The 22,594-nt window shown below is 50.4% G+C and overlaps 1 protein-coding gene across 1 annotated transcript in view; it reads right to left on the bottom strand.

The window, feature by feature from the left end:
• The window catches only part of SHPRH (SNF2 histone linker PHD RING helicase), a 1,474,452-nt gene that overhangs the window by 463,176 nt on the left and 988,682 nt on the right, over window positions 1-22,594 (bottom strand). The window contains exon 24 of the mRNA XM_069606718.1: window positions 10,575-10,646. Within this exon, the coding sequence (XP_069462819.1) occupies window positions 10,575-10,646 (72 nt within the window). The remainder of the gene's footprint in view (window positions 1-10,574; window positions 10,647-22,594) is intronic.

Below are 22,594 nucleotides of genomic sequence, written 5' to 3'. Positions count from 1 at the left end.
TGGCTCGTGTTCGATGGCGCTGGAGAGGGTGCGCCCTGCCTGGCAGCCGAGGAGCCCGACCGTTCGGCGTTCCCGGTGCCCGCGGACTCGCCGTGCTTTGCCTTCTGTTGGGCCCCTGTCGCCGGAGGCGCCCTCACAGGACTTGGAAGACCGCTCAGACTTCTTCTTCTTCTTCTCACCTGACGGGCTCTTTCCTTCCAGCCAGTTAGAGAGACGAAGGTGTCGGTCCCAGATGGTCTGTTCCGACATTTTCCCGCAAAACGCACAGTCCTTCTCCACATGCGTTTTGTCCTCATGAAGGCAGTAGAGACATTTTGAGTGCTCGTCCTCCTTGATTCTGCAGCTGGCACCCAGGGCAAACCCTGAACAGCTTTCCGGGCGTCGAGCTTCCTTTCTCCTGGGCCATGTTCGCATAGGCCGCAGAAACTTCTGGAATCCTCCAAGAAGCGGAACTCGATGAAATCTTCACCCTTGAGGGGCGTAGAAAAATCCGACACGGATCCCCGTTAATCGGATGTAGCGACAGTGGAGCTTGAGGCTCTATTTGACCGAAAAATGAGAAATTCTCTTTGAAAAAGCACAAAAAACGCAGCAAAAGCTCGAGAGCTAAACACGAGGACTCCCAACACTTGAGCGTGCGGTAAAAATCTGAAGATGGCTGCCGGAGGTGGGGCTTAGGGAGAGGGCAGTCATTGGCTGGGGCCAGTATGACCCAGAGACCAGTGATTGGTTACTACTGAGTAAGACAGATCAGAAACAAAACTGATACCGATTTTTTCTTTACCGAGGATTCCCGGCCTGACGACGGGGAATATTCATGAGCATGTGAATCCATGCCAGACCCCATGCTGGAGAAACATGGATATGGCTGAGCCAAGCCAGGGGGTTTAAGGGCCAAAGACGATCTGAGCTGGGAAAAGAATAGAAGTATATTTTGTAAATCACAGAAGAAACCTCATTCAAGTTGAGAGATGCTGATGGACGGGAGGGCGATCGGAGGGATGTGGGGGGGCAGCTGGCAATTTTTGTGGAGTCTTAGAGGACAACATAAAAGTATGTTTCAAATGATCACCCAATGCCTGCAAGGAATTCCCACAAACATCAATGTAATGTTTTCATTATGACCTCCTTTAGTAATGTACCGTGTCCCCATGTACCACACCATACATTCCAGGGTTTTTGTGGTTTGTGACAAACCTCTTCCCCAACTCCCTTAAACCCCCAGAAGCTTGAGTCTTTTATTGTGTTTAATTGTAGCTTTGCTTTTTTGTCAAAGGGGGCCATTAGACTGGGCTTAGGACTCAGCCTGTGTGTTGGGCAGGTTTGAAAGTGGAACTGGAGCCAGTGCTTAGGCCTGTGCTGGCCCGAACCTCACCTGGCTCGCCTAGACGGTACAAGAAGGACCTGCCTGCAATCCAAGGAACACATCAGAGATCTGCTCTGTTGAAGGCTGTAAATTGTCTAGCTGTGTAACGCGAACAACATACAAACCCATACTGGAGAATTCTCAAAACTATATACAATAGCCCTGCTGGATGTAGCAGGTTGTTTTAGAGCAAGAGCGGGCAAAGGGCTACTCATGTGGCACCAGTCAATACCATTTTAATATTGTGCAGGTGGCATTGTCACCTATTGGGATCTTATTGGACGATGACACCCCATCCAACAGCACAACTAAGTGAAGCCCTCTATCTTGTGGGAAGAAAGGGAGAGGTCTGTACTATTGGAATCATGAGAGATACTGGCAGAATTTGCCACAACACAGGAGTGAAGCGATTCTCTGTAATGTTACCCAGTCAAGTTTTCACAGCTTTGATATTGCCAACATACATACTGCAGCAGTGTACCGGGATCATGGTGAATTACCAACGTCCTCTGTGGAAAAGAGACTCGAAGTCAGGGCGCAATGTATCTGTGATATGCCCTAATGCACTGCATACTGCCTTGGAGCCCATGCTGTTCATGGTCAGCACCATCCCAGCCCCCCACACACCGCCAGACATTCCCTACAGCCCATTGCTACCTAATAAGTGACACAGACAAAACATTGTCGCAGAAAGGGAGCTGCAACCTGTTTATTGGCAAGAGTTAACCTATGGGTAACTCCATAAACAATGTCACAACCTCAGGATTCTGTGCCAAGCAGGTGTCACTCCGGATCATGGAGTGCAACAAGGAGTTCCTGCCTTTTGCAACAGTGGCGCCAGTGTCACAGATTGGGGCCGTGACCGGGCATGCATTTAACTAGGCTGCCTCCAATGCCAGTTCCCACCCCTAGGCCTTGCAATGCCCGAACCACTCTCTCTGACCTCAACACAGCCCCCTTTAGACCTGTGCAGCCACCGCCCTGCTCTGTAAGCTTTGAGTGGCTCGCTAACATTCCTCCCAACTCCCTTTCTGTCCCAATCTCCCCACCTAGGACAGTAAAGTAAGTTAAGTGATGCTACAGACAGTGGGTTTTCTGCCAAGAGTGGCGCACACCGAATACTCCCTGTAGTCGGAAGGGGTTTATGCTGGCCCTCGTACGCTTCCTTGATGGCCAAGACCATCCAGCTGGAAATGGACGCTTTGGAGGCCAGATAGCCTGGCGGCGCCAAAAGTGATGAACAGGGCATCTGACTTGCGGCATCTAGGCAGTGCAGAGCTCTCTGAGGCTCGTCCTTCGGGTCAGCAAAGAACGTAGGAAGGATGATCTCCTCGTTTAAGTGAAAGGCTGGTGGCACATTAGGTAGAAATGCCAGATGGGTCCACAGGACCACCTTGTCCCTGTGAAAGGAAGAGTACGGCTCTGAGGCGACTACGGCCTGGATCTCGCTGACCCTGCGTGTCAATGTGAGACCGACTAGCAGAGCCATCTTGATGGTGGCCAACCTGATGTCCGCGGACGCCATAGGATCAAACAGCTTGTGCACAAGGGCGCCCAAGACTAGGTTCAAATCCCACACAGGGTGTGGCTTCCTGATGGGCAGGTAGAGTCTAGCGAGTCCGGCCAAATGCCTCCTGACGATAGGGTTGGAGGAGGAGAAGACCCCTTCCTCCGAATTCCTGTAGGCCCCAATGGCTGAGAGGTATGTGTGGCAGGTGTCCACCTGCATGCCCGAGCTGGCCAGGTGCGCCAAGAATGACAGCATGTCGTCCAAAGAACAAGCCTTTGGGTTGATATCCTTGGAGTGCGCCCAGTGGCGGAACCTGGTCCATTAACTTTTATACTGGGCTCTGGTAGCCTTACTCCTAGCCCCCTGTATGATTTCCAGATTGGCTTGGGACAGGTTGAGGTGGCTGAGCGTCACCTGCTCAGGAACCACGCTGTGAGGGGCAGGATGGATGACCTTGCCCCCCTGCTGAGTCAGAAGATGTGCTGGGCACGTCGAGAGGTGGATTGGAGGGACCTCCAAGAGGCTGAGCAGCTCCGAGAACCATGGCCTGGCTGGCCACCACGGGGCTATCAGAATGATGTTGAGTTGGTTAGACTCCTTGAACTTGCAAAGCACTCTGTGAATCAGTGGAGTGGGCGGGAAGGCGTATGCTGACATGCCGTTCCAATGGATCCATAGGCGTCGCCCATGGAGCCTAGGCCCTGCCCCTGCCAGGAGGTGAACTGGGGGCACTTCTTGTTTTGCATGGTGGCAAACAGATCCTCCTGGGGGAGGCCCCATCTGGGAAGATCTGTGCAATGAGGTTGTTCAGCTGCCACTCATAGTGGTCTGCTCCCAACCTGCTGAGCCTGTCTGCTTCCAGGTTGGATTCCCCGGAAAGTGGACTGTAGTGAGGAAAATCTTCTTCTCCAAGGCCCATTCCCACATGTTGATCGCCAGTCTGCACATGGACGGGGACCTGGTCCCCCCCTTGCTTGTTGATGTAGCACATACTGGTCGTGTTGTCTGTCTGGATGAGGACAACCCTTCCCTTGAGACGTGGGAGGAAAGCTCTAGGCGCTAACCAGATGGCGTTCAGTTCCAGCCAATTGATGTGGTAATCTTCTGCCGTGGGCAGAGAGATCCTCCAGGGTGGCTCCCCAGCCCTCGAGGGAGGAGTCTGTGGTAATCGTCACCTGTGGAACGGGGGGCCTGAAGGGCTTGCCCGTCCGCAGGTTGCAGTCCTTGGACCACCATGTGAGGTCTGGGTGGAGAGCAATGGGGATCTTGATAATTTCGGCCTGAGATCCCCTCTCCTTGTTCCACGACGCTGAGAAGTGGAGCAGAATCCTCCCCATCCTGAGACTTGTGTGGGGGGCGGCAAACAGAACCACTGCAAAAAGACCCAGGAGATGCTCGTACCACCAAGACGAAGTAGCGCCTCGGCTGAGAAAGTGGGACATGGCCCTCCGGATGGCTGAGATCTTGTCCTCCGAGGGGAAGACCCTCTCGTAGCGAGTGTCCCAGATGAGGCCGAGGAAGGTCAAAGACTGCGTGGGTTGCAGCTGACTTCCTGAGATTGAGCGAAAAGCCCAGGAGGTGCTGCATGTTCATCAGTGCTTGGGAGGAGTGGTGAACTGCATCTTGATATGTAGCCCTAACAAGCCAGTCGTCTAGGTAGGGGTATATATGGAGGCCCTGAGCTCGGAGGAGGGCTGCCACCGCATTCATGAGTCTAGTAAAGACCCTGAGGGCCGAGTTGAGGCCAAAATGGAGGACCTTGTACTGAAATTTGGCAGCCCATGATCCTAAACCGGAGGAAAGAACAATGGTGTTGCCAGATCGGGGCGTGCAGATATGCGTCCTTCAGATCCAGGGAGCACATCCAGTCTCCCCTGCATAATGTCTCTGCAATAAAAGCTGGCATCCCCATCTTGAATCTCTGGAGAGGTAAGGAGAGGTTGAGGGTGGAAAGGTCCAATACAGCTCTCAGGCCAGGCTGGTTCTTTTTCTGAATGGTGAAGATCCTGAAGTAGAAGCCTGATTCTCGCTGGGAGGCTGGGACTTCCTCCACGGCCTGGCTCAGGACGAGCGACCGAATCTCCGCCAAAAGAGATGCTGTCCCAACTTGCAGAAGAGGAGGAGATGAGGGAGGAGAGGCAGGAATAGGTAGATGGTACCCCAAGGATACTACTGACAGGATCCAGGGGTCCGGAAATTTCTGTCGCCAAAAGTGTGCGTGAAGAGCAAGCCTGCCCCCGACTGGCGACATGTGGACCGGAGTGGGTCTGTCATGACTTTTTACCCTCGGAGGCAGAGGCAGAAGGGGAACTGGAAAAAGCCCTTGCTCCCCCCACACCGCCACCTTTTGATGCTTGTGCTGACTAGTGGTCAGTGAGCGTTCCGGCTGTCTTGACCTCCGTTCCTGGAAGCCGCAGAAGCCTCCAGATGAGCGATCCTTAGCCAAGCGTTGCTGAGACTGGGAGTACGCTTTGGGTGTGGACTTTGTCAGAATGGATAAAATCGTAGCCGTCTGAGAGATATTCTTCTTCTTGTCCAGATCTTCGTCAGTGCTGGAGTGAAAGAGGTCACTGCCTTCAAAGGGCAGGTCTAGAATACGTTCCTGGACATCCGAGTTGAACTTGGTTGCCCGGAGCCAGACCATCCTTCTCATGTCCGTGGTAATTCATATGGCACGTCCAGAGGTATCAATGTGTGCCAGCGTGGACTCCATGATATCCTGAGCCACGAGCTTGGCCTCGGCTAGCCCCGCCTTGAACGTGATTGGCTGTGTGGGGGGGGGCGGGGTTGCGTGGGGAAGTCGGCAATTTCCCGCCATAATCTCTGGTTAGCGGCTGCCAGCATGGTGTCTGCGCTGGCCTGTCGCAGTTGTAAGGAAGCATTGGAATACAGCTTCTTACCGTATGCCTCCTAACAGCGACTACGATGACGAAGATGAGGAGTGAGGCTTGGAGTACAGTGATGCTGCAGCGATCACCGAGGAGTGTGGCTGAGGATGGGAGGAGAGCAAGAGTGTAGCCCCCTCCATCTGCCTGTACTTGGCATCCAGGAGGTGGTTGACTGGCTGGACAGAGTGGGGTTTGAGCCAACCCTTCTTGGCGAGGGAGACTACATCGGTTTTCAGTGGAATTCCCGTTCTGGCAGAAGGGCGCCTCGTGAGGACTTCAGCAAGGATGCCCTTTGCCGGCTGTTCTACCTGGAGCTGAGGGAGGCCCAGGTATTCCGCCAGGCCCTAGATACGTTAGTGGAAGGCCCTGGCTCATGATGGCGTGTCAGGATCCTCCTCCTCATTAGTATCCTGAGGGTCTCGGGGATCCTGTGGAGGAGAACGAGGAGGAGGAGGAGGAGGAGGAGGAGGAGTATCCGGAGCCGGAGGCTGGGGCACAGGGACTGCTGCCGGAGGCTGAGGAAGAGGAGGCGGCTGGTATGGATCCGCCTGCGGGGTGGGCTGAGGAGCCAGAGGAGGCGGCTGCGCCGGGGCCAGAGGAGTCGGCGGTGGCATCTGTGGTGCCGCTAGCATGGCGGGAACGACTTCCCTAACTGCGTCCTTGATGATAGCCCCCATATCTGGAGACTTCATGAGTCCGAGGAACCTCTAAAAGATACGGTCCTCGCTGGCCGAGGAGGAGGAGACTGACGGGGTAGCTAGAGGCAGCTGAGGCTGCTGCCGCCCCTGTACATACACATGCAAGGGAAAACAACCTTGCGCATAAGAAGGGTAGGCCGTAGGCCATGTACCTGGTTGATGTCAGTCCCACCTCGATACTCGTTCTTCGGCGAAGTCCTGCGGAGGTGTCAAACGGGTGTCCTTTTCTGGCACGTCGGCAATTTTGTCGAGCTGCCTACCACGTGGCTGCGACATGTTGCTCGGCTCGTTGGTGCGAGCCTCTGCCAAGTCTCTTATGTGCTCCTCGGGCCCGTGCCCGGTAGGTGTATACACCTCGACCCGGGGGTCGTTAGAGCTGCATTCACGCACCCCCTCTGACATGCTGCCGATAACAGGGCATAGCCCCTCGGCCATGATGCCGGTACAAGGGCGGAGCCCCTCGGGCGCTAGCCCGGTAATAGAGCCTAGCGGTCCCTCAACCTTGGCACCAGGAGGATCTGAGGACCCCCTCAGCCCGAAGGCCGGTAGCTGAAACAGCCTCGGTGCGTGTGTTGGTCTAAGACCAGACCAGTCCCTCCCGCATAGGAGAGTCCCTGGGAAGGAGTCTCCCTTACAAGGTGCGGATGAAAATATAGGCCCTACCTCAGGCCTGGATCGATGTTTCACGAAACTCTTGAGATCCTCAGAAGGAGACCGTTGGAAGAGCTCCCTCCACCTGGCTAGTCTGTTCTTCAGTGCTTTCGAGGCCAAGGCAAAGTAGGCAGAGGGTGTGGGGCTCTGAAGTTGGGAAGGGCCCGTTGCAGGATGGGCGCCTGCTGAACCCTGTCGAAGTCGACATGCGCCGGGGAGGAGCTGTGGTGTCTGAGGAATGAGTACCTATTGAAAAAAGACAAAAGAAGAAATAGAGGAAGAATCCGCGCGTGGAATTTTATGGACGAAGCCAAACCAAGGAGCGCTGGTGAATTTGGCCCGCTCCCGTCGACACGGAAAAGGGGACTGAGGTGTGGCACCGGAGGGTGTAGTCAGGGCAGCGCATGCTCCAAGGGCCATGCCTCCACACGCCTCTAAATTTAGAGGGGAAGAAGATTTTTCTGGAGAAAAGGGTTCCGTCTCCCGTCCCTCACGAGGGACACTCATGCAGTATGGAGGAAAGGGGATGGGACGTAAGAGTATGCCAGGCCATGCTGGTGGTAACCTTACAAGAGGGATGGACTGGGTCCACACCACCAACAGCCCAGGTAATATGAGACTTCAGCTCGGTTTCAAAAACTTTAAACTATTACACCTCCAACCCCTCCCCACACACATACACAATCACACACAATCACACACACACACACAATTCTGTGAATGCTTCTGTGCTCAGAAGTACAGCCACATAAAAAGAAGACTTACACGCATAATGTTAAAATGGATGTGTCATCAGGTGATGGATTAATGCTCACTGTCAAATATTGTGCTCTAAATCAATGAACGCAATGAACGAAGGCACTGGGTCAAAGAAAAATAAACAGAAATATAGGAGTTGTTTTATATAGTGCTTGCTACCCTGCTTCACAGCAGCAGTGTTAATGTTAGTCATTATGTATCAACACCCCCCGCCAAAAAAATGAAAAACTGACTTAGCGCTTCTAGAACGTTAAAGGGTGACCTACATTGTGAACACAGAACTCAGCAGCAAGCATGCAACATACTAAACTGTCTGACCTGGACATGTTTTGATTGATTGATATTTTATTTCTATCGTGCTCATACACATGTGTTTCAGAGCGCAACCAGGCAGGGAAAGGGAACAGGGGAGAACAAAAACAATGATCTTACTAGGCCCAGTGTCATTGAGAACGTGCAGGTGCAGGGTAGAGGGAGAAGGGGGAGAAGTGCATGGAAGGGGGAACAAAAGAAGAGTGCGGAGCGAGAAGGAAAAAAAAATAGTAATAATAAAATAATAAATAAAAAGGCAACAAACAATGGGAGTGCAGCCAGCAAGTGGCAAGTGCTGGGTTTATGGCAGCAGGCTGTGTAGGTCTGAAAGTGCAGGAAGAAAAGGGGAGGGCTGTATGGGTACAGATACAGACCCCAGTGCAGGGGGTGGCCCGGAGGCAGTGCGTGAGGGTGGCAAGATGAAAATTAACAAAGGGGTCCTGGGAGTACCTCTGCCAGACATTAGTCCTGGTTACGAGAGACTTAGCCAGAGTCTTTAGCTCACTATCTTTCACAGAGACGAAATATCCCAAACATATCAGTCTTTGTCCTGCCCTGGGGCAGTCCAGCACCGAAATGATAGGCAATTCTCCTCTGAACAAGAGTACCAACAGAAACCCCAGACACGTGTTTCGGTCTGGTTGGACCTCATCAGTAGGGTGGATCTGTGCCTCTCTAAGAATAGTGAGCAAGGAGTCCACGTCTGGATTCCCCTAGTAACTTAGGGTGAGGCCCAAAGTTACTTAAATATGCAAATTAACAAAGGGGACCTGGGAGTCCCTCTGTCAGACATTAGACCTGGTTACGAGAGACTTGCCCAGAGTCTTTAGCTCGCTATCTTTCACAGAGAAGAAATATCCCAAACATATCAATCTTTGTCCTGCCCTGGGGCAGTCCAGCACCAAAATGATAGACGATTCTCCTCTGAACAAGAGTACCAACAGAAACCCCAGACACGTGTTTCGGTCTGGTTGGACCTCATCAGTAGGGTGGATCTGTGCCTCTCTAAGAATAGTGAGCAAGGAGTCCACGTCTGGATTCCCCTAGTAACTTAGGGTGAGACCCAAAGTTACTTAAATATGCAAATTAACTAAGGGGTCCTGGGAGTCCCTCTGCCAGACATTAGTCCTGGTTACGAGAGACTCTGGGTAAGTCTCTCGTAACCAGGACTAATGTCTGGCAGAGGTACTCCCGGGACCCCCCCCCTTGTTAATTTGCAGGGTGGCAAGATGAGCAGGTACCTGGGCCCAGAGGACAGAGGGTGGCAAGGTGCATGGTGCCGAGGGAGAGTAGAATCAACAGGGGAGAGGGGAGGAGAAGGCAGAAGCAAAGAGGAAGGTTTTGAGGTGCTTCCGGAACCGGAGATGGTTCTCCTCAAGTTTTAGAGTGGCTGGGAGGCTGTTCCAGAGGGAGGCCCCAGCCGAAGACAGATGTACCCCCAGCTAGATTCTTTGAGAAACGACTGACCCTGAGGGAGTTAGAGGTAGCGGAGCGGGGTGCTCGAGATGGGAGGTATTTGCGGAGGGATAGCTGAAGGTATGTTGGACCTAGGCCCCAGAAAGCCTTGTGGACAATCCAGAGGGTTTTGAATTGAATCCTTGCATCCACTGGGAGCCACTGGAGAGATTTCAGAGCTGGAGAGATACGATCTCAGGGCTTGAGGCCAAGGACAAGTCTGTGTTATGTGTAGATCTAGCTTGCTAAGGACCAGCCATTACAATGATGGCAGTCGGAGGTAGGTGTTGCAGGAGGTTTTATAGGTACTTTGGTTAAGCTAATAACCCCTGATTTGATTGTTTTTTCTTTGTTGAGAAGACCCTTGGCTTGATGGGGAAGGGATGAGAATAGTGATTGTGTACAGCGAGACAGCCCATTCCCCAGGTCTTTGATGCACTGGGCCAGCAAGGAGTTATCCTGCTCCATTTAATGGCCAATCCGCCTCAGATTATGGGCCTCATCACGAGTTGGGCAGCAGCCCTTAAATGCGGTGGTAAGGGTATTACAGCCGCATTAAGGGCTGGCCCGGTCAAGAGTTGGGCGCTAAATGGGCTATTTTACCTCCAGCTGTTTGCTGGAGGTGAAAATCCCATTTAGCGCCCTGTTCTCAGCGCAATTACCACCAGCTGTATTAGCACGCAGCATTTGTGCCAAAAATGTCCCATTGGGTCCAATGGGCCCAATGGGGATTTACCATTAAATGCAGCATTGTACATTTTAACATTTTGTATGTTTTTCTTCTGGATGACTTGAGCATCCTTTCAGGAAGCTCTGAATCAGTGTCTTTACATTGGCACAATGCATATCAATTGGCTGTATTGTATGCACACAAATACACACATTTACAGATGGCACTGAAATTTCAAACATGTCAGACTGTCCTGAGCATTTACCTGTTTGCCCAGCTCTCGTGCACAAATTGGACATGGTTCTGGATTAACCCCTCCAGTAGTTTTGTCTTGAGTCTGTGAAACAATAAATCGACACACATTAAACAGTTAGGTAACAATGATAACACTGCGCAAAGATGTGCAAGTGAAAGCAGAAAAGGATACTTAAGGGGCAGTCCCACTACCCAGCCCCCATATTTCCAATACAAGTGAATAACATCTAGTATAGACTTGAATCATGCCTGTCAAATAAATGTATATGTTATTTTATGGGTTGAAATGAATGTTTTTTAGTTTCACAGATAGGTCTACAATGTTTCAAAGAGAGGAGGTAAATGCTCAGCTTAAGGACAAAGTCAAGTGATTCAACTAACGGTCAGTTTCCAGAATACAATATGGAGGACTTATAACCTTGGTGCAGTAAACACCAGTCCAAATGGCATGTTGATAACTGGCTGACTCAAGGGATGCATGATGTGCATAATAACAATTGGAAAGCAAACCTTATATAGGAGATGGAGGTTGGAAGGCTTAGGAAAGGTGCGACATGGAGTCCCTTTCAACAGACGCAGCTCAGCGGCATGACATCTAGACGTGTATTTTTTTTTCCTTTTGGATATTTACAGTTAAAGCAATAAGACATTAGGCCTCATTACGAGTCCGGCGGTAACCGAGCCGGAAAAACGGGCAGGTTACCGCCGGACTCGTATTACCATTCTGCCTCCGTGATTCCCGGAATTACCGGGGCATTATGACCCCGGTGACCCGGGAATTCCAGAGGCGGAATTGTGTACGTCCCCATTCCCAGGGAGCCCCATAGGACTCCATTGGGATGGGGACAATGGAAACGCCGGTTCCGTCTATGACGGAGTCAGTGTTTCCATTTCCGCCTGCAGGCGGGTGGTGTTAAACCCGCCAGGTCAAACCTGGTGGGAGAGACACCTCCCGCCTGCAGGACTCGGAATCAGCCGGTCCGGAAAGAACGGTGGTGGCGGTTTTACCACCACCGTTCTTTCTGGACCGGCTGACTCATAATGAGGCTCATTGAGCTTAAATCTGATATTGGCCATAAGATGTACGAGGGAGAGGAAAGGATTCTACGTGCTATGCATGAACTTGTACTACAACTGAGCTCAGGGATGTTTCAGTCACAGATAAGGAGTATGTTGCTTACCTGTATCTCCTGTTCTCCAGCACTAGTATCTTTCATGTATTCACATGCTGTGAATATTCTCTGTCATCAGGCTGGGAATCCCCGGTTACATCTTATTTTGTTTTCCTTAAAGGAACAAACAGGCCTGTTGCGTATGCAGTCACCCTCATTATGAGTGCTTTTGGCACCATCCAGTGGGACATCAAGTAGTTAGTCCCTCCCTTGGAGCCTCTCTTCAGATTCTAGCTGGTTAGGTGTACAAGTGAGGCTTTTACCTTCGGCGTGGATGGAGGGTGCAGATTAATTTATGAAAGATAACAAAGCTGGAGAACAGGAGTTATAGGTAAGCAACTTACTCTCCTTCTCCAGCATTTGATATTACATAGATTCAAATATATAGCAGTGTTACTCTTTGGCAGTGGAGATGTAGGCAAAAGCCTTCCTTACTGAAATAGACGCTGCAGGACGGCACTTCCCATTCTTGTGTCCACTGTGTGTTGCCCTTCTAGGCAGTAAACGTGTGCAGCACTGCCCATGTAGCTGCTTGGCATATGTCTGTTAAGGAAATTCCAGCCCACAGGGCCGCTGAAGCTCTTTTGGAATGAGCATGAGCACCTTTTGCTACCGGCTAATTTGCTTTTGCGTGACAGAATTAAATCACTGATGAAATCCACCTGGAGATCCCTTTCTTAGAGATTGCCTTCCCTTTATTTGAAGGTCCGAGGGCTACAAAAAGCTGCATAGAACTCCTGAAAGAATTGGTTCTTTCTAGATAATACTTAATCGCTCTTTTTACATCGAGGGGGTGCAACGCAATTTCCGCAGGTGAAGTAGCGCTTTGAAAAAAAACAGGTTTTGTAATGGTTGATGTGATGAATGCCCAAATGTCGTCACTTCTCCCCTAGGGGGAGTCCCTACTCATGAGGCCAGGGAGGTGAGCCCGCTACCCGACAGTCCTCCCGGGGGTGGTGCTCAGAGGGTGGATCTCCTGGGGAGGGAAGCACCCTATGAGATTAGTGACGACCTAGGGAGAACATGGTATCCACAGAGCCCACCTAACGCTTAAACACCTTCCTACTCCCCCCTCCCCATCAACAATTTCCCTAGTGTTCCTATAGTTTTCTATAATTCCATCAATATAGGAAGTACTGGAACTAGGAAGAGTGTGGACACCTCAAGGAGCATGTATACCTGAATTACTTAGACGAGGGAAAGACCAATTGACTCACTGGAAGACCTTATGATTAGTACTGGAAGAAGAAGCAGTGCAGAAGCATAGAGAGCACTCGAGAACCTGAATGAAAAGTCTAGTTGTTCCCGAAAGCTAATTGAACAAGACCCATTCAAAGCTGGAGTGGGAAACCAGGAAGGAGAGAGAGACCCTCCCTGGAGGAACCACAAGTGTGGGGACCACTTGGCTCAGCGAAGGACTCAAGCAGTTGCTGAAGAACTTAAAGGCAGGTGGAGAGGTTCTTGCCTGTTCCGACATGGAAGCAGGGCCGGTACTTTCACTAGGCAAGGTTAGGCGCTTGCCTGTATGTTGGAAATTTTAAGGCTGCAAAATGCTGCGTTAACACCTCCACACTAATTACTGCCTTGCCTGTAGTGATAGCATTGGCCCTGCTGTTACACTTTCTGCTGGCTGGCTATAGGCCTCCAGCAGTCCAGGTGGCGCCCACCATGAAGGTTGGGACTTGGGGTTGGGTAAGGGTCATGAGTGGCATGGGTGGGGCAGCAGCCACGCAGGACAGGTGTACCAAGGACGCTGCCGTGCCGACCACTGCTGAGTGCCGACCAAATAAGTAAAGTAATGGTACCAGTGGTACCAGACCAGTGGTTGCTGAAGATGGCAGTGATAAGCAGTGCCAGTCGCCAGTGAGACCAGGCCCAGCCCAGCACCAGGCTCAGCGGCTTCACCCATCCCCAGGGCTCTGTGGACGGGGCTGCAAGGGCTTCACAAGGGCCCACGGGCTGAGCAGGGGTGGGGCTACTCTGTGTTGTGTGGCTGCAGCTAGCGTGGAGCCTGTGCCCCAGGAGCGTGGGGGGGGGGGAGGTAAAGAGAACAATTGTGGTAATGGTTTAATAGCTGTGTTGCACTCATTAGAACAGAGTAGAAGAGGGTGCTCTGCACAAGGGGCTGCACTCCGTGGAAGAGCAGGGTCCTGTGAGCTGGCTGCACTATCTGGCACTGGTGCGAAGGGCAGACCGCAGTGTGTATCAAGAGTGTGTTAGGTGGCAAGTGCAGTCGTGGGGGCAGACTGAACTCTGTGGTGCAGATGTAAAGGACGGTCTGCACGCACAGCGTATCACAGGTGTGAGGGGCACTGCCGACTGCACTTGTGAATGCGCACTGCGCCCTGTAGCCGAAGAGTGAGAAAGTGCACTGCAGTCTGTGTGGGTCAGGTGTGGGGTTCAGACTGCACTGTATACTGTCGTTGGTAGAAAAAAACGGTACTCTCTAGAGCAGGTGTGAGGGAAGTGCAGAGTGCATGCTGCACAGTCGTATAAGGGGCAATCTGCATTCCGAGGAGCATTTGTGAGGGGCACAGTGTCACATTTAGCACAGGTGTGAGGGGCAGATTACACTTTGTAGAGCAGTTGTAGGCACAACCTGTTTCGGGGATAGACTGCACTTGTAGCTCAGGTGTGAGCCCCAGACCACACCGCATAGCATTTGTAAGGGCAGGCTGAACTCAAGAGTAGAGGAGCAGATTTCGCTCCATAGAATGTGCATACTGCACCCTGTAGAAAAGACGGGAGGGCAGATGTCTCAAAGAGCGAGTGTGAGAGGCACATGTACTCTGAAGAGCAGATGTGATTGGTAGACTACTCTCTAGAGCAGGTTTGGGGACATGCTGCACTCTAGAGTAGATGTGATGGCAGATGCACTCTGTAGAGCAGGTGAGTGTGACACTTTGGACTGTAGAGCAGATGCGAGGGCAGTCTGCACTCTTTAGAGCAGGTGCAAGGGTGGACTGCAACCTCCAGAGCACGGGGGAGGATAGACTCTACTTTCTAGAGCAGGTTTGGGAACACATTGCACTCCGTAGAGCACGTGAGGAGGCAGACTGCACGCCATAGAATATGTCTGAGAGATAAACTGCACTTTGTACTGCAGATGTGAGGGGCAAGCTGACTTTTGTGTAGAAGCGTTGGATGACACACTACACTGTATTGCGTGGGTGTGAGGGGCTGACCACACTGCAGAGCGAGAGAGAGAGAGAGAGAGAGAGAGAGAGAACACATCAAATTCAGTGGAGTAGGGGGGAGAGCAGACAGCAATCTATAGGGTAAAAGGTTGGGGTATAATGCACTATGTAAAGCCAGTGTGAGAGAATTGAAAACTGCACTCATGAGAACATGTTTAAGGAGCACACTAGGCTGCAGAGTATTTGTGAGGGCAGACTGCACTGTGCAAAGCAGGTGTTTGGGAACACTGCACTCTGAAGGGAAAGTGTGTTTGTTCATTTGTTTCAATAGCGCCTTACACCAAGGCACTTTATAAAATGAATGGGTTGGTACACTATAAAATCTGATAGCAGTAAACAACAGAGCACAACAGAGAGAGAGAGTAGAGGAAAGAAATACCAAAAAAAATTACAAATAAATAATAAAAAGAAGCAACATGAAGAGGAGTTGCATGTGTCGGGTACTGACTGCACTGTGTACAACAGGTGTAGGGGATAGACTACACTGCAGTCCACACCCCATAGAGCACATTTGGGGTCTAGCCTGCCCTTTGTATTGCAGATATGAGGGGGAGACAACTTCTGGGGATCAGGCGTGGGGGCAGGCTGCACTCTGTAGAGCAGGTACGATGACAGACTGCACTGTGTAGAGTAAAGCAGGTATGAGGGTAGGATGCATGCCATACAGCAGATTTGAATAACAGACTGTACTCTAAGCAAGCTTGGGGCAGACAGCACTCTGTAGAACAGGTCTGCGGGATAGACTTCACTCAGCATCACTTTGTAGGTCAGAGGTGGGGCCGCCGTAGTATGTAGAGCAGGTGTGAGGGCAGGCTGCACTCTGTAGAGCAGGTGTGAGGGCAGGCTGCACTAAGTAGCCTAGGCTGGGGGCAGGCTGCAATCTGTAGAAGAGTTCTGCGGGATAGACTGCACTTTGTAGTGCAGTTTGACTGACAGAGCCTACTCTGATGAGTATAAATTAACCCCTCATGAGCACAAGCATTTTGACCTTCACCTCAGCAGATAGAGCAGGGCGGTTAGGAGTGTGTCTGCCCGAGTAGCGCTGGTGTGTTTGGGTAGCAACGTCTGGGAGATGAGGCAGTCTGGGGGGAGGGGGTCAGGGGCAGCAGAGGCATTCACACCAGCTGGCCTGGATGTTCCTGTCCTCCAGGCTGCTGGGAGCAGGTTATCTCTGACTGCCGTTTCCTGAACTCCAGGTAGGGCCTCTCGTTACAGCATGGCAGGGGCAGGTACCGCTATGTTGCAACCTGATGCATTTTTAGCATATTCATGAGGCATCATTTATAATCAGGGGCAGGTAATGGCACGGTAGCGCACAGGTTTATTGCTCTGAGTAGACAGAGCCCTGAGAAGCCATGACACCAGCATCTCCACCTGGGGTAACGTGTGTCATCAGATGTGGCCAGTGCCAGGGGCTGTGCAGGCAGGCTTGCCTCTCGCTCAACATGATCTGTATTTTTGTCGCACACTAAAGTGTTTGAAAAGTTGTGTTTTAGATTTCCAAACTAGCTCCTCGTTTCCTCATTCTGGTGCAATGGAGGTAAAGGGTTTAAGGCAATCGGTAACAAAATGAGGAAGGTTGGTTGAGAACGGTTAGGAACTGGAGTGGGGGGACGCCAATCTGACAGTTTGCCTAGGATGGCAAAATTCCTTGCAAGGGCCCTGCATGGAAGGACCATCCGGCGAAGCAGAGCAGCAGACCTCCTGGCCAGCCAAGCAGAAGAACCGTGTGCTTGCAGGAAGGTGCACCCTTAGAGAATCGGAGAACCGCGGAAATGCCGCATCACACGAAGAGCAGAGAAGCCTAGAAAAGCCTGCAGCAGAGGGTGGAAAACCGAGACCATCCGGGCCGAGACAGTAGAGACCCTAAAGGTACAAGGGCTACCAGGGTGGTTGGAAGGGGTACCAGAAGGTACTAGCAGATGCTGGAGCTACGACATTGGGGCCTAAGGGAAGCCCTTGGGGAACAAGCTAAGACCCCTAGCGAAAAAATTTACTGCAACTCCGAGGGGAGTGAATCCCACAGGTCCAGCACCTGCATCCTCTTATGAATATCAACCCAAGTCATCTTCATAGTCACAGTACTTGGAAGGATAGTGAACCAGGACTGCCGCACCCAGTCAGTAGGAACACGCAGGTCTGGGATCCTCATCCATAAGATTGGGAACTCATGTGAAATAAGGACTTTTGAAGTGCAAAGCAAGCCAGGGGAAGGGACGTATTCCCCTCTGAAGATTGTGTATGAACTGTGAAAGTCTGAGAAGGGTTTGGCCGAAGGGAGTCATTCCTCCCAGCCAATGTAAACTGGAAAGCAAGGAGATCTAAGGAGAAGACAACAATACCCCCTTGTATGTTCCTAGAAGATTGTGTATGAACTGTGAAAGTCTGAGAAGAGCTTGAGGGAAGAGAGTCATTCCGCCAGCCCTTGTGAACTGGAAAGCAAGGAGACCTCATGAGAAGGAGATAATACCTCCTTCTGTCTTCCCAGAAGATTGGGTATCATGAAACCAGTCAAAAGAAAGCCCACAGAAGGGAGTCATTCCCCGGGTTCTGTGAGGCCATTGAGCACGATATACCTGGAAAAGGGAGGCATTCTCCAGGAACCCAATAGTAGAGATAATACCTCCTTCTGTCTTCCCAGAAGATTGGGCATCATGAAACCAGTCAAAAGAAAGCCCACAGAAGGGAGTCATTCCCCGGGTTCTGTGAGGCCATTGAGCACCATATACCTGGAAACGGGAGGCATTCTCCAGGAACCCAATAGTGAAGTACAACAATGTTCAAAAAGGAGTCATGTTTAAGTTGGGACTTTTTCTTTTGCATTCGAACTGAACCCTTAAGACGCTACAAGCAGCAACTTTGTTTCCTCAGAAATGATTTGAGACCTGGAGAAGGGAGTCATTCTCAGAGGCGAAATTCCCCCTACCATTAAAACTATGGCGCATTGTCCATTAGAAGGAAGTCATTCTTCTGGGCCAAGAAGACTCACTACCCTATTTCTTCTAAGTTATAAGTATTTTGACACGGCAATGGACTCTTTATTTACTTGGACATTCTGACCAACTCATTCCTTCTTTATTAGAGGCAGGGAAACCCCTGCGAGTTGGGGAGAGTTCAGTTTCCTCTTTATTTTTGCACGAATAAAAGTCTTTGCCAATCACCATGCCACTATTGTGTCAGCCTCCTACTTCTGCACCCTTACATTGAGTTCTTGTGAAATTCCATTGGGATCTTGGAGATGAAGTGCAGATTGGTCCTAGGCATCACCTTGTCCCTGCAAAACCGTAAGTATGGTTCATTTATTGCTAGTGCTTGTAGTTCCGAGACCCTTCTGGAGGACATGACAGCCACCAAGAATGCAAACTTCCATGATGTATACTTTAGGTGAAGAGTAGCTAGCGGCTCCAACTGAGCTCTCATGAGCCTCACTAGGACAGTATTTAAGCTCCACTCTGGCCCCGTCTTCCTGGTTGGCAAGAACGATCGAAACAGCCGACGCAGGAAATGCTAAACAAGTCTGTCACTGAACACTGGTGCAAGTCCCCTTTTTCAGGTGTACCGGAGATGGCTGCCAGTTGTACTTTGAAGGGCGAATGTGAGTCCCCCACTGGCCAAAGCTAGCAGGTATGGGAGGAACTGTTCCGGGCAAACAGAGTGGTGTGACATTACGTTGTTGCGTGCATCATGCACAGAATCACTTCCATTAGAGCTTGCATGAGCGGTTGGTGGAGGGTGCTCTTGCTACGCTAAGGATATCCTTACATTCTTGAATTATGGTTGGGTGTCCAAATCCTGCAAAGTCAGGAGCCACACGGTCAACTTGAGGGAAGGACTGCGGATCATGGTGCAGTATCTTCCCGTGGTCTAGTGATATGATGCTTGCATGGTTTCGAAGCTTGATCGGCAGCGCTCTGACAGTTGCAGAAAGTCCGAGTACCACGTCTGGCATGGCCAATCTGGAGCGATCAGGACTACTCAAGAAGGATAAGCTGTCACCATTTGCAGTGTCTTGATTATTATCAGTATTGGGGGAAAAGCGTAAGCAAAGAGATCCGTCCATGGGAAGGAGAAGGCGTTCCCCCATCAACCCTTCCTGTGGAGCTCTGCTAGTGAATTGTGTGCACTTTTTGTTTTGTTTTGTTTTGTTTTGTTTTGTGGCAAACAGGTAATTGACGGGGTCCCCTACTGTGCAAACACTCTCTGGAGTTGGCGGTCCTATAGCTCCCACTCGCCGACATTGCGTTGATGCTCTGCTAAGGCTGTCCGCCACATAATTCTGGATTCCTGGGAGCTGGAAACCCTGCAGGAAGATCCGAATGGCAATGGCCAAGTGCCATACTCGCTGGGCTTCTTGGGATAGGGTTGCAGACCTTGTCCCACCCTGTTTTCGGCTATACTACATTGTGGTCATATTGTATATGAGAATACTGAATCTAGACCCCTGCAACACCGACAGGAATGACCGAAGGGCCCACCTTTCTGTCCTCAGCTCTAGAACATGTATGTGCAGTGTTGACTTCTGACAACCAGAGAACCTTGACGTGAAGGTGGTGGACGTGAGCCCCTCAGCCGGACACGGAGGCATCCGTGACCAGCATTTTTTGGTGCATCGGCTCCTTCAATGGACTTCCCACTGTGATGTTGTGGCTGTGGGCCCACCATTGGAGTTTGCATGTCAGCTTGGGGGTGACTTGGATTTTGTCTTCCCAAGACTCTGTGGCCTGGGAACAATGACTGGCGATGAACTCCTGCAGGGGCCACATATGGAGTCTGCAGTTGGATATGAGCGAAATGCTACAAGGACATGGTGCCTACTAAACCAAGGCACTTGCGTACAGACATCAATGTTTTTGGTTGGAAGGTGGGGATCAATGACTTCAATGTGTTGATTCTGTCTGGCGATGGGCCTCACCCATGCTTCCGCCATTGAGAATTAGCGCACCAAGAAAGACTAACCTCTTGGATGGCTGAATATAGGACTTCTTGCAATTTATAGTAAAGCCCAAGTGTTGAAGCATCTGTTGTGTCTTTGAGATGGACTGCTGTGCTGTGGTCACTGTCTAAATATGGATAGACGTGGTGTCCCGACTTTGAGGCACGCTGCGATGGGTACGAGACATTTTGTAAATGTACATGGAGCTGATTTTAGCCCGAAAGGCACCTGAAATTGGTTGTGGCCTACTGCAGATCTTAGGTATTTTCTGTGCTTTGGATTTACTGGTATATGGAAATACACATCCTGTAACTCCAGGGACGCAAGGAAGTCGTGTAGCTGCATTGCTCTAATTACTTGTTGCAATTTCACCATTTTGAACTTATTTTTTGATGAATTTGTTCAGTTTCTTTAGGTCGAGTGTGGGGAGGCCACTTGCCATCCGGCTTCTTCACTACAAAGTACCCGGAGTAAATGCCTGTGCCCTTTTGATGTTTTGGCATGCTTTATATGGCATTTGTTGTGAGAATTTGTTTTACTACTTCTTGTAATACTTTTAGATGTGCAGACGCGTGTTGGTTTCGGGGAATGCTTGGGGTGTGCTTGGTAAATTCTAGCCGGTGTCCGTGTTCGATGACCTCCAGGACACACTTGTCCATTGTTATTTGCCTCTGATGTTGTACATACTTGGTAACAATTCCCCCCACTTGCGCAGTGTTGTGTTGGTGAATGAAATCATGCTTGTTGCTTTCCCTGCCATCCCCTTTGGGAGGTTTGGGTAGTCGTGTGCCTTTGCATTTTTTTGAAGTCTTTTGATCTCTGGTATCCCTGGAAGGTTTGTCTGTATCCCTGAGAGTAGAAAGTACTCTTTGGGTATGCTCTGCCTCCCTTTGTGGAAGGGGTGGCTCTTCCGGATGAATACCTGAAGGAACGGAAAGTCCTGCGACCTTGCAGCGTGGCAAGCAACCTCAAAGTGTCAGTAACAGGTTTCATGGCCTTTAGTGCATCATCTATCTTCGTCCCAAACAGATTATCCCCCCCCCCCGAAGGAGTTGTCAGTAAATTTATGCTGGACTTCTGGACGCAAGTCTGCTCAAAAGAGCCATCCATGTGTCCGTAGCACCACACCATTGTTAATCTGTTTAAAAACAGATTCAGCAATAAAAACAGCAATATTTATGCTATGGTTTGACACCTCTTCAGCTTTGTTTAGGATTGACTGTGCTTCTTTTCTCTTGTCTTCTGGCAGTTGTTCTAGAATGGTTGTCACTCTATACCACATCTCCCTATTGTATCTTACCCATACACAAAAGACAACTACTTGGAAACCCTGAACAGACAAAGGACCGCCTCGACACAATCCAGACCTTTCAGAAGAAGATGGGTGGTGTTCTCAGACTGAAGCAGTGATTCCGCAACGGACGATAACACCAGATACAACCATCAACCAGCGTGAAGGAACTACCAACACCCACCACCCTTTTTAGGCAGAGGAGGATTTGGAGGAGACAACTGGGGTCCACCACCATGGATACAACCATATGGAACCAGGAGGAGACAAATGAGACAGAGGACGCAGTCATTCTAGTAACTAATGATCAACATAATATACCTATTTTTAACCTTGCTGCAACCGAATTGTCCTAAACACAAACATCTCTGCTCTCTAAGGGTCTCACATTTGTGCCGTCTAGTCATACAGATTGATTTGATACAGAGATGGAAGTGCGTAGATTCCTTGGGACAGTACTGCTACGTACATTCTTTAAGGAGCATCCCGAAGAAAAAGAGAGATTGACTCAGGACATCACCCACGCTCGACCTTCACTCCTTTGGACCCCCAGGTACAAAAGTACATTCTTCTGAACGACCTAAAACTACAACACAGAAAAGTAACTCAAATAAACCATGGTCTTTTTTTCCACTTTTGTGAAATAGCTATTGTTCACAGTATCTGCCCTTTTTAGATTACCGTGCCAGGAATATTCTGCAGGATCTCTGGCAGGGATACACATATCTATGAATTCCTACTCACAAATAAGCTATTATGAATAAGGCCCCACGGTGGAATCCATATTTGTGTGTGCTCACGTAGTGGGTCGTCATGGGACTTCATTACAGGACCAAGGCAACGAAGGGGGGTGGAGGGGATAGTCACTGTACATAGGATTGCCCAGAAATGAGCCCCTAGCCACAAGTTCACTACATTGGTCCCTTAAGTAGGCTCAATGGCATCAAGCAGGCTTTTAGGTGCTTCTCTTTGCAACTGAAAATTCAGTCCAAGCACCTTGATGTGGTGAACAGCTCAGGACTCAGAAGGCAGCCAGGTAAGTGAAGCATTAGAGCTCTAGTAGGGGCCTGAAGGCCGCTTGCTGTCTCAAAATCAGCTCAATTAAATTTTGAAATTCGGAGCAACATCAAATTTCAGGGTGAATACTGTTGGAGGTTAGAACAGTTTAGGCAATGTTCTTATTGTGTTCATCAACGTTCAACGTGTTTGAAATAAGAGTCCAAAACACTACCTCACTCTCTGTTCATGGGTCGTCATTCTGCTCCTATCTATTGGGCAGATCGCATGCGAATTTCGGGTGACCGCCGATTTCTATTGGCTGTCATCATTATAGCAGCTTCTCAGGGGCACGGTCTTGTTGGACTTACTTTCCTGTAGACCGCACCAAGGCTCAAGGCTAATGGAACACCTAATGGTCCTGGACACCCTAGGGAGATT

This window comes from Ambystoma mexicanum, chromosome 4p, assembly GCF_040938575.1.
Source record: "Ambystoma mexicanum isolate Mex_15411 chromosome 4p, UKY_AmexF1_1, whole genome shotgun sequence".
Lineage (NCBI taxonomy): Eukaryota > Metazoa > Chordata > Amphibia > Caudata > Ambystomatidae > Ambystoma > Ambystoma mexicanum.
This window is presented reverse-complemented; position numbering and strand designations above follow the sequence as displayed.